General features: G+C 48.4%; 1 protein-coding gene across 1 annotated transcript in view; it reads right to left on the bottom strand.

The window, feature by feature from the left end:
* CCDC69 (coiled-coil domain containing 69) overlaps window positions 1-11,732 on the bottom strand; it is a 38,048-nt gene that overhangs the window by 6,871 nt on the left and 19,445 nt on the right. The window contains exons 3-6 of the mRNA XM_045284710.1: window positions 10,186-10,255; window positions 7,526-7,632; window positions 5,172-5,259; window positions 2,756-2,853 (exon numbers count right to left, since the gene is read on the bottom strand). Of these exons, the coding sequence (XP_045140645.1) occupies window positions 2,756-2,853; window positions 5,172-5,259; window positions 7,526-7,632; window positions 10,186-10,255 (363 nt within the window). The remainder of the gene's footprint in view (window positions 1-2,755; window positions 2,854-5,171; window positions 5,260-7,525; window positions 7,633-10,185; window positions 10,256-11,732) is intronic.

Below are 11,732 nucleotides of genomic sequence, written 5' to 3'. Positions count from 1 at the left end.
AAAAAGCCCACGGCCTTAAATTTTTAAAAATATGGTTATGATTTGTTTAATTGTCTCTTAAAATATGTTCTGGATCCAGGAGAGATGGAGTAGGTGTCACTGATTTATTTATAGAAGATTCCACTCACATCAACAGAACAGAATACACATTCTTTTCAAGTGCACGTGAAACGTTCATCATAATGGCCCATACCCTGGATCATAAAACAAACCTTTACAAAGGTAAGAGGGCCCAAATACACAGTTTGTTATCATAATAGAATCAAACTACAAATCAATAACAGGTAGCAGGACACCCCCAAACTAAAACAAGAACAAAAAACACAGCTGAACATCCAAAGGCTCAAATAAGTCTCAAGGAACATTAGAGTTTTTCTTTCTCAATGAAATGAAAATAAAATACGAACTTTCAATGTGCAGGGTGTGACTGAAACATTGCTTAGAAGAATATTTAGGGCAATATAAACTTATACTAGAAAAGAAGAAAGGTCTCTAGTTTAAGAAATTAGAAAGATGCATGCTAAACACAAAATAATCAAGCTGACAAAAGGGAATAAAAATTACAGAAATCAATGGGACAAAATGAAAACATAAGAAGTCAATGAAACAGAAATCTAGTTCTTTGGAAAAATTAACAAAATGGCCAGATCTTTTTAAGACCAACCAACCAAAGAAAAGAGACACAAGCCGATCAATATGAAGGCAGATGCAGCAGACATTTAAAACTGTATTAAAAGAAGACTTAAAATCCTTTTATCGGAGGCTTTTACAGCTCTCATAACACTCCCCACATCAAGTGCATCACGGGTACTAGTGGATATGCTGCCATCATCATCTCCAAAACACTTTCTACTTGAGCGCTTGGTCCCAGCCCCTCAAGACTTTCAATGGACAAGTGAAAACATGTAACTTCAACAAGTCGGGTGAATTCTATCAATTCCTCCAAGCCTACAAAAACACCACAATCTAAGGTCAAATATGTTATTTGAACATTTCAGTAATTATTTAAAAATGGAATTGAAGTTAAATAGCATTTGGAAAAGAGATGTTGAGGCCCAGATGGTTTCACTGATATATTTTACTTAAAAAAAACAAAACAAAGAAAAAAACACTGTAAAGCATCCCATTCAATTCCATATGTTCTCTTCCAGAAAACGAAAGGGGGGAGCATTTTCCAACCCATTTTAGGAGGCAAACTACCCTGGCACCAAAATCAGGAGACCAGTACCAGGAGAGAAACCCAGAGACCAATGTTCCTCAGGGCCCTGGACACAGGCTCGCCCAGCAGAAGGCTAGCGCTTCAAACGCAGCAGGATGTGAAAGAGGAATACACCATGGCCGAGGGCTTATTCCAAGAAGGCAAGACTAGTTCAACATTTGAAACTAGATGAAACCCACCCCACTCAGGCTTTCCTAAAGTGGGCGATACTGCCCCCTGTGGGGCAGTTAGAATGATGGGTGGTTGGGGGTAGGGGAGTGGAGGGGGAAGTGGGAGGTTGCTACAAAAGCAGTTCCCTAAGCCTAACTTTATTCTGGATTATGAACTGTAGTACAAAGGTTTTTAATTGCCCTGGTGGGGGGGTGGCACTCAGAAATTTTTTTCTGAAAAGGGAGCAGGAGGTCAAATAAGCTTGGGGGCCTTTCTTTAGAGCAGTGGTTCTCAGCCTTTCTCATGCCGCGACCCTTTAATACAGCTCCTCATGTGGTGATGACCCCCCAACCGTAAAATCATTTTCGTTGCTACTGCATCACTGTCATTTTGCTACTGTTATGAACCAGGCAACCCCTCTGAAAGGGTCGTTTGACCCACAGGCTGAGAACCGCAGCTCTAGATCACAAATCTAAATGCAAAGCGTAACACCATGTGCTGCTGTGGTTGTGAGGTCCCATGGAGTTGGTTCTGATCCACAGCGACTCCCTGCACGGTCCTGCTCCATTCCTGTGCCCACCCTGCAGCCACTGTGCCCACCCAACTCATGGAGGGCCTTCCTCTGTTTCACTGCCCGCTCACTTTACCAAGCATGATGTCCTGCTCCAGGGACTGGCCTCTCCTGACAACATGACCGAAGTGTATTAAGATGAAGTCTTGTCATCCTTGCCTCTAAGGAGCACTCGGGCCGTATTCATTCCAACACAGATCAGTCTGTCCTTTCCGTTGTCTATGGTACTTCCGATTTTCTCCAGCACCTCAATTCAAACGTCTGGATTCTTTTTCAGTCCTCCTTATTCAATGTCCAACTTTCACATGCATATGAGACCATAGAAAATACCATGCCTTGGGTCAAGTGCCCCCTTAGTCCCCAAAGTAACATATTTGCTTTCCGATGCTCTAAAGAGGCCTGTGCGGCAGATTTACCTAATGCAACTTGTCTTTTGATCGCTTGGCTGTTGCTTCCATGAATCCTGATTGTAGAGAAAAGCAAGACACAATCCCTGACAATTTCAACCTTTTCTCTATTTGCCATGACGTGCCCTATTCATCCAGCGAGGGTTTCAGGCTTGGTTATGCTGAGTGCAATTCACACTGAAGTCTTCACTATTTCGTCTTCATCAGCAAGTGCTTCAAGTTCTCGCCTTCAGCAAGCCAGCTCCTGTCAAGCCTTCCTCCAGCCTTGATGCCACATTCTTCAAACGAGGCAGCTTCTCTGATGGTTTGCTCAGCGTACAGATTGAACATGTTTCGGGAGAGGGTTGGTTTTGAAAGGGTGCGAGGGCAAAAGGGTGGCCCGAGGGAGCTTTTTTGAGGTAATCAAACTGCTGTATCCTGTATGTGGTCATCAATGCCCCAGTGTAGACACGGGTTAGAACTCATGGATCTATACACCCAACAAGGCCACCTCATTGTTGTCGTTACTGTGAAATAATTTAAAGCAAAATACAAACAACAAAAAGGAAAAAAACAAACAAGCAAAGGGTCATCCATGTGAGCCCACGACTGGTACCTCTCAATCACTGGGGTACCTCCCTTCAAACAGCCCCCCCCCAAATATTTCTTCCCATGCTACACTTCCACTGACTTACTATACAATATTTACCTCTATAATATTTAATACGTGCGGCAATTTTAAAATAATGGAAAGAATGCCGATGGACAGGGAAGAAGTCTCCACAAGGACATCCCCCTCTCAGGGGGTTGGCGATAGGAATATTTTCTCCTCCGTGTGCTTTGGAATGCTAAAAATCATGGCCAGAGCAGTGTCCCTGCGAGTTAGGAGCGGGAGATGGTACAGAGGCAGACGTGGAACCGAGGCTGAAGAACGGTAAGTGAGAAGCCCTGTTTAGGAGGGTCTACTAGGATTAGAATCTACGTCGCCAAATTCCCAGGCTTTTATTCCTTTCAAGACAGACTGTGCTCATGTTGCAATATGTCTCAAGATTGTCAAGATTGTCCCGACCTTTGCTCTAATGACTCACTTTCTGGGAATCTAAGGACAAAATATGCAACGCGGGCACATCTTTATGCAGAAGGTGTTTAATGCAGCGCTGTTATTTAGAATAAACTCACATCTAGAAGCCTAGGGTCCTGGGCAATAGGAAGGGATCATGTATCCTGTGGATTAGTAACCATTTTAGTGGCAGCAAAACCATAAGGAAAGCTGCTAGATACAATGTTAGCAGAAAAGAACAGGATGTAGCACTTTGTCTATAAAATGATCCTGTGTTCCTCAAAGGTAACTGACTCTGGAGAAGGGCGGGGCCAGCAGGAAAAGCTGGCATGGCATTCCAGAGGGCAACCTCAGTAGACTTGAAGAGACACACTTTTGCCACACCAATTTCACTGGACATTATTCTAAAAATGAATCATGCACATGGCAAAGATTTAACCATATAGGTTTCACTGTAAAAATATCGTTGCTATGATCACCAAAAGGGGCCCTGGTGGCACTGGGTGTTAGGCAATGAGCTGCAACTATAACGTCGAAGGTCAAACCTACAGCCACTCCACCAGAGACAGATGAGGCTGTCTGCGCCCATAAGACTGACAGTCTCTGAGGTCGCCACGAGTCAGAATTAACTTGATGGCAGTGGCGTTTGGGATTATAAGCAGTGCCAAAAGGTTTGAAATGAACTTAAATTCTGCCCCACAGTGCTCAGACAAACCACGGTACCTACAATATAATAATCATGCAAACTTCAGTTAACAGAAGAGCTTAATGACAAGGTGTTAATGCAACTCACAGAGACAAAACCCAATACGCCTCCTTTCTGGAATGTGAATGTATAGACAAATATTATATACACTCCTCTATATGAAGAAGAAACATAAGCGCTCTAAGAAATCGAGGAAGCCCTTCAATGGTGCAGATTGACACAAAAGCTGCAGCGGACCCCCAAGTAGTAACAATTGTGAAGTGGTGCAGGACAGGCGGGCTTTGCTTTGTGTCGCAAAGTCACCCTGAGCGGAGTCCGTTCCCAGCAGCAGCGCCATCGCCACCACAAGGATAGCACAGGGTGGCAGTGGCTGTCTCTGAGAACGAAGACCCCGGAGTGTCATTTTCTCAGGAACACAGGAACAAGTGCTAGTGAGCAGTCGCTCCATGCCAGGTGTTGTCTACACACTCAGTCATTAAATCAGTTCCTTCTCATAAGGACTCTTTGAGGGAGGCTACATCACTTTTCCAGGGGACACACAAGTTAGTAAGTGGTAGAAGCTCAGATTCAAACCCAAGGATCAAGGCTCCAGAGTCTGATATAAAAAGCTTTTTTTTCAATATGTAGATTTAAAATTTCATATAGTTATCACATTTGATGGTATCCAAAGAAACCAAGTTATTTTAAAAACTCTGGTCCAAACCATACATGTTCAAGGGTGTCATTATTGTGGGGAAAATGATGGATATTGAGAGGTTCTACTATTTGTCTGGATTTTAAGACAGTACTTTCCAGGATCATCTACAGGCTGTTATTATTATTGGTCTAGGTGTTTCAAATTTGCTTTAAGGAATATACAGTGTCTTCAAAATTCAGAGAAAAACAAACTCATTTCAAATATGGCAAAACAAAGCAAATGTGGCAAAACCAGACCTGTGGGGTCCTGCTCCGAAGGGAAAAAACTTCTCACCTTCCTAACATCAAAGACCAGAGCAGAAGAGCAGGTTCAGTGAGCACCCCCACCCCCCTCCTTTTCCACGCCCACCCACAGCCCACCCAGTGGAGCAGCTCCTTCTTACCTCGAAGGGCCTCATCATGCTCTCCCTGCAGGACCAGTCGCTGCTCAGCCAGTTTCTCTCGGAGCTCCAGCCCCCGTTCCCGCTCCACCTGGGGATCGTTGCAGGGCGACATCACTTAGCTGCTCACCAAACCCAGAGCTCGGTGATCGGAGCTCGCTCCCCTCATCGGAGGGGTGGGAGGCGACTCAGGTACCAGACTCCCCAATCCCACGGCAGCCTGGAGAACGTTGCCGTCTGCAGGGCTTCAGAGGGTCCCTCGAGGTCCTGTGGTGCTTCCTCCTCTTGTTCCAAGGCGGGTGTCTCGGCTTGTGCATAATGAACGGAAGCTCCTTAACTCGCAAGGCTGCTCTTTCTAACCAGGCACCGGGCTTTCTGGGATTCTCTAAGCTCCATTATGGGGTTCTGTTGCTGGCCTCTGGAGCCCCACAGAACCAGTCTCTCCCTCAACCCGGGTGGCCCGCAGAGATCTGAGCATAGTGGCTATGTCCGCAAAGTGATACCTCTCCCGGCTGAACATACCCAGATATATTCATGGCCTCCCACTTGAGATGTTTTCTACCTTATTACTTGCGAGAATTCGGCTTACAGGCACACCCAAATGCCAGGTACAATTTCAAGAGGGTTCTAGCCCCAGTGGCTGCAACAATGGGCTCAAACAAAACAATGATGAGGATATCCCAGGATTGGGCACCTAACAATGACAACATCAACAACGACAACAACAACAGTTCCAGTTTGCCACTGACCACCAGCCCCAGCTCTGCCCCAACCACCCCCCCCACAAGCAAACTAAACCCAATGCCACTGAGATGATGATAGCAAGTCTCTGGGACACAGTAGGTGTCCCAGCGGCATAGGGGTCTAGGCAATGAGCTGCTAACCACAGGGTCTGTGGTTCAGACCCACTCATGGCTCCTCAGCAGAAAGATGAGGCTGCCCACGGCTACAAAGAGTTAAAAATCTCAGAAACGCACAGGGTCAATTCTACTCAATCCTAGAGGCTCACCCTGAGTCAACCCTATGGCAGTGGGTTTTTTTTTTTTGTTTTGTTTTTTTAATAGGTTAGGGTAGACCCGCTCCCCACAAGGTTTTCAAGGCTACAAATCTTTTTGGAAGCAGGCTGCCACAAATGTCTCTCACAGAGCATCTGGTGGGTTTGAACCATTGACCTTTCTATTAGCAGCCGAATCCTTTAACCATGGCACAACGTGGCTTCTACACCAAAGGCTTCTGTGCCCCTTTCCTGCAGTGACGCTGAGTGTCCTGTGTCAACCTGGGAGAGGCTATTGTTGCCCAGGTACCTGCCTAACCACCAGTCAAGTTGCTGTGATTAAATCAGTTGGCTTGCAGTAAAGCAGATTACCTTCCATAATGTAATGTACTGTGATGTGCTGCAATGCAATATAATTACCTTGCAAATCGATCAATTACTCCATTGAAAATCTGAAGAGTGAAAAGTGTCCCTAGGTCGTATCCTATCTTGCCTCACTTTTCTTCCCTGCAGCTGGCTCTGTGTGTGAACTCGCTGAGGGTCGGCAGACTTTCGAGCAAAGCCAACCAGCCACTTTGTTAGGAAGGCCTCCCCAGGGTCCGGGGCCAGCACACAGACATTTGGTCCAGAGTGAGGCTGGTTTTGCCTCTCAGCGCTCATTGGCCAGGACCAGTTCCCTGACCCCACTCGACCCCGGTCACCAGGGGTGCAACCCAGGGCCACCTGGGACTTTGACAATTCCCCCAACAGACCGCCGGCTTTGTGAGAGCAGCTGCCAGTGCTGTTGGCTCAAACCACGGCACCTGGCACAGGCTGGCTTAATACAAATACCTGCTCAGCTCTGACGATTTGCACTCAACGGCTGACCTGCAAGATGGTGGCTTGAGCCTACCCATCGGCGTGGTGAGAGGCCCTGGTGGCATGGTGGTGACGTGTTGGACTGCTAACCACAAGCTCTGCAGTTCAAAACCTCCAGCTGCTCTGCGGGGAGAAAGTGGTCCTTCTACTCCCAGGAAAAGTTACGGTCTCAGACACCAGGGGCCGTTGATCCCTGTCCTGTAGGGTTGCTATGAGTCGGAATTGACTCAACAGCAGTGCGTTTGGGCGAAAGAAAGGCCTGGTGACCTGCTTCCCTAAAGATAACGGCCGGCCGAGAGAAACCCCCAGAGCTGTTCTGCTCTCTATGCGTGGGATCGTCAGGGGCCAGAATCAAACGATGGCAGTGGGTTGGGATTTCTGTGGTTTCTTGGCAGCTGGAAGGAAGACAGGCCTGCCACAAGATCAAGCCAAGCAAGGCCCCCCGCCTGGGGGCTATCCAGGTGAGCTGACTGTGGAGAGAGGGGTGGGGGCCACCCGGACTCACCTGTTGTGCCCACTGCGTCTTTTCCTCTTCATGTTGCTGGAGAATCTGGGTTATAGTTTTCTGGTGCTGCTCCGTCTCCTCACATACACAGAGCTGGACAGGGGTGGCTGTAGATGAGAAAACAAAAAACATATCAGGCAGGGTCGTGGTGCAGCCGTGGCCCTGCCGAGAGGCTGTGGGGTCAAGGAGGAGGGGTGAGGACATTGGCCTCCACCGCAAGAAGGGTTTCAGGGAGGAACCGGCTTCCAGAGGTAGCACCCTGAATCTCCGTGGCCAGTGGCCTCACACTGCAGAGCAGCGAGCTCATGGGACGGGACGGGACGGGACAGCTTCAGCCCAGAGAGGTCTTTGATTTGCTCCACCCAACAATTAATTTAAACAAACCAGTTGCTGAGAGTTAATTAGCAGGAACGCTTTGCAACAGTTACATAGATTTCCACCTGTTCTGGAAGACGCCAGCCAACTGACCACCTGGGTCATTGTGCTTTTAAGTCCCACAGGAGCCGGAGCTCAGGAGCAGCTGCGTGCTTTGGCCAGGGCACGGCCCTGCTCGCTTCCGCAGCCCGCGTCTGCCCACATGGAAGGGGTCACCTCATCATCGGCTTTGCCAGCTGGGCCCTGTGAGCACCTGTGTGAGTTCCTGACTTGTAACCCCTCCCTCCCCCACGTGGACATGGAGGGACTGCTTGTGAGCAGGAAGGAGAGTCGGTGTGACCCATCCTCTCTGTGTCCAGGTTACATCATTTGTGAGATCAGGAGAGTGAAGGTACCTGCCTCGTTGAGAGGGTTCAACCTGCAAACAATGGTGATCATACGATAAAAACAGCGCAAAAGACCTTACCACCCAGGTGCTAGGCTCCTGATCTTCACAAGCACGCACTGCGGTGAAGCCTATTATCATCACCGGTTCACGGAGATGAGACCGGGGCACGGAGAAGTTAGACAACTTGCCCAAGGTCCCCAGCTTCACAACGGACTATGAACCCACAAGAGCTGATTCCTTGACCAACACTTCTCGTGACCGCCTGGTTCTGCTGCTCGGTGCACAAAAGTCAGTAAGGGGAGGGCAAGGCACTCACGCAGCGTTCGCGGTGTTCTCGGCGCTGCTCCACAAATGGTAGTGCCTGGTGCTCAGGACAAGTGTCAGAAGCTAATCTGGTATTACTAGATCATTACAAAACTCCATAGGTGATCTCTGGCAAAGGGTATGGCTAGAAATGTGAGGCCCCTATTGTCAGGCCGGTTGCAATTCCATCAGGATACAACAGGGAGTAGCCTGGTGGCCCTGGACACTGGGCTCCCAATGACTGTGCATTGACAGACACATGTTAGACATCATCACAGTCAAGATCAGAGCTCTTCAGACTCACACAAAATCATTTAGCTCAGAGTCCCAAACACAGGCCCCTGAGAGCAGCAGTGGGTTGGCACCAACAGGAGAGAAGCTTACTAAAAACACATGCTACCTGGGAACAATTAGTTCGGTGGACTCATGGATCCTGTAAACACCGCCTCCATGCTCCTGAGACCAGAAGCACTAGCTGGTGCCCAGCTACCACTATCAGCTACTCTGAAAGGGATTGTGTTAGAAGGTCCCGGATAGAGTGGAGGAAAACGTGGAACAAAATTCAAAAATCCTAAAAAGGTCAGGCAATCCTATGGCCCCAGAATCTGAGTCTTTGAAAATGCCCCTGGTCACTATGATACGCAGGCAGGCAGGAGACCCTCTGAATTCCGGTGCCCTTGCTCACCTGGGGCTTGCTCTTCATATACAATACCCCCAATAGCTAGCTGGTGTCATCTCGGCTGTGCATACCCACCTCGGGAATGGGGACCTTATTCTAGTATTTGGGAGCTCTCTCTCACTGCCGCCCAGTCAAATTGCCGACTCATAACGACACTATGGGGTAGGCTAGAACTGCCCCTGTGAGTTTCTGAGCCTGTAACTATTTACGGGAGTAGCAAGTCCCATCTTTCTTCCACAGAGCAGCTGGTGGTCTTGAACTGCTGATCTTGAGCATCGTAGCTCAACATGTAACCAGGGCTCCCGAGTATGAGGACGCATTGGTGATTTTCCCACAACGGCCAGATGAGACATCCTGTGAAACTGAGCTGGATTCAGCCTGCTCACTCCTGCTACCTTAAGGCCCCGGTCCTGCTTTCTGTCACACCAAATGAGTCCTTCAGACCTTTGGAGAGAGTGGTCATGTTTGCTTAGGACATCTTTCTTTCTTTTTTTTTCTTCTTTTTTCTCCTTTTTTTTTTCCCCCAGGAACTTCCCAGGGGTTGAACCACTCCCAGTTACTAAGTCTAGGACATCTTTCTAGGTGGACCTTTCTCGGCTCCTTCAGCTGCTCCTGGCAGGACCTGGTTTTAGATCCCTCATCAGCTCGGACTTTCAAGCACTGTGCACCTTACAGTGGTCCTTCTGAAAATGTGCTTTCCAGAAACAAGCTCCGCACTATAGGTGTGGCATCAGCATGCCAGAACAGAAAAGCATAATTTAGGAGGGTCACATCCTTAACTTTAGATATGATGCGCCTATTAATATAACCTACTTAAGATCTCCTGGGACATACACCTAGCTCTGTCACCTTTGCTGACTGTAAGTAAGAAACTTCATGGGTGTCAGCAGGGGCACTATGAGGGTGGCCACTCACCTGTGTCATCATTGAGGGGGTCTAGTTCCTGGGGCACTGGTCTGTGTGGCTGTTCTGGTTCTTGGTGCCTCTGAAAGAAGGGAGACACAGCTGAGGTGAGGGTAAAGGGTGGAAGGTCAATGTGAGCACAGATGCCAAGGCAGGACTCTTCTATAGATGAGGCAGGATTTTCCGTGCCAGGCAGGGCTCCCACTGTCTGGACCCGGATTCCCAGAGCAGGGTTTCTTATTGTTGCCGAGTGGACTCTCAGCGAGAAACTTGATGCTAGTCAGTCTTCCATTGAGCCTGGTGAACATGAATGTGTGGCTTGTGATCAGGTTCTCAACTGAAGGCTGGCAGCTCTGCCCAGTGTCTGCGGGGGTGGAGGGCGGGGGTGGGGGGCAGAAAGATGGGGTGAATGGCTCTGCTAAAGGTTTCATCCAAGAAAACACACAGGTCACCCTGAGTTGAAATCCAATAGGGTTTTTGCTCTGTTTTCTCTTTTTGTCAATCCCTGAAGTTTGGCTTCTTCGATCCACGAACCCACCTCTCCTTCTCCCAGGGCTTAGTCAGACCTTTTCCTGGCACCTTATTCCAGCTGTGGCCTGAAGCATCCTAAAACCTCCAAAGCCCCGATCCAGAGATGAGCCCCCTTCCCAATTAGGGCCTGTGGCCCCCACACCTTCTAGCCAAATTCCCTCAAATGGAAGGGGCTGGAGTATCAGAAGGTCCAGCTGTGGTTTAGGCCTGGCTGCACTCTGTTGGAAGGGACGGCTTCCCATCTGTGCAGTGGAGACCATCACCCCAACCTTACCAGATGGGCCAAGGGGTGTGACAGGTACTCAAGAAGTACCAGGTGCGATGCTGTCTCACCTACATCATCTAACCTTCAGAATAACTCTGCGACCTATGTTGCTCTGAGGTGCCATCGAGTCAGTTCTGATTTATGGTGACCCTGTGTATGACAGAAGGAAACACTGCCCGGTCCTGCACCTCCTCACAGCCGTCCCCGTGGCTGAGCCCACGGTGGCAGCCTCTGTGTCAGTCCTCTCGTTGAGGGACTTTCTCTTCCCCACTGCCCCTCTTCGTTACTAAGCATGCTCTCTTTCTCCAGGGACTGACAACATGTCCAAAGTGAAATATGAGCATCCCAAGCTGGAAGACGAAGAGACTGGGGGTGAGCGAGGTTAATCAGCTGAGGAAATAACTGGAAGTATTTGCATCACATCGAGAGGGACCCAGCACTTGGCCAATCTTGGTTGAATCGGTACAAAGGAAATCACGGGTCAATAGCAGTGTTGGTGTCTCCAAAATTCCCAGTTTCCATAAAAGAGTCATTTCCCCCCAATGGAGAGTTGATGTGGGCTTATGAAACAAAGACATAGGAACAATGGTCTACAGATGATCGCTATTATTTCAAAAGAGAAAGCTTTCAAAATGCAGTAAGGAAAAGTTCAGGACTAGATCGTGATGATTGCTGTTATTTTGAAAGAGGAACCTTTCAAAACTCAGGAAAAGTTCAAGACTGGATCGCCCAGGGAAGGGCAATTGGCGACCTTACTCAAGAT

The sequence above is a fragment of the Echinops telfairi genome, unplaced genomic scaffold (assembly GCF_000313985.2).
Source record: "Echinops telfairi isolate 266 unplaced genomic scaffold, ASM31398v2 ScPeMD7_7469;HRSCAF=8507_0, whole genome shotgun sequence".
Classification (NCBI taxonomy): Eukaryota; Metazoa; Chordata; class Mammalia; order Afrosoricida; family Tenrecidae; genus Echinops; species Echinops telfairi.
The sequence above is the reverse complement of the archived record's forward strand: the minus strand, read 5'-3'. Positions and strand labels throughout refer to the sequence as shown.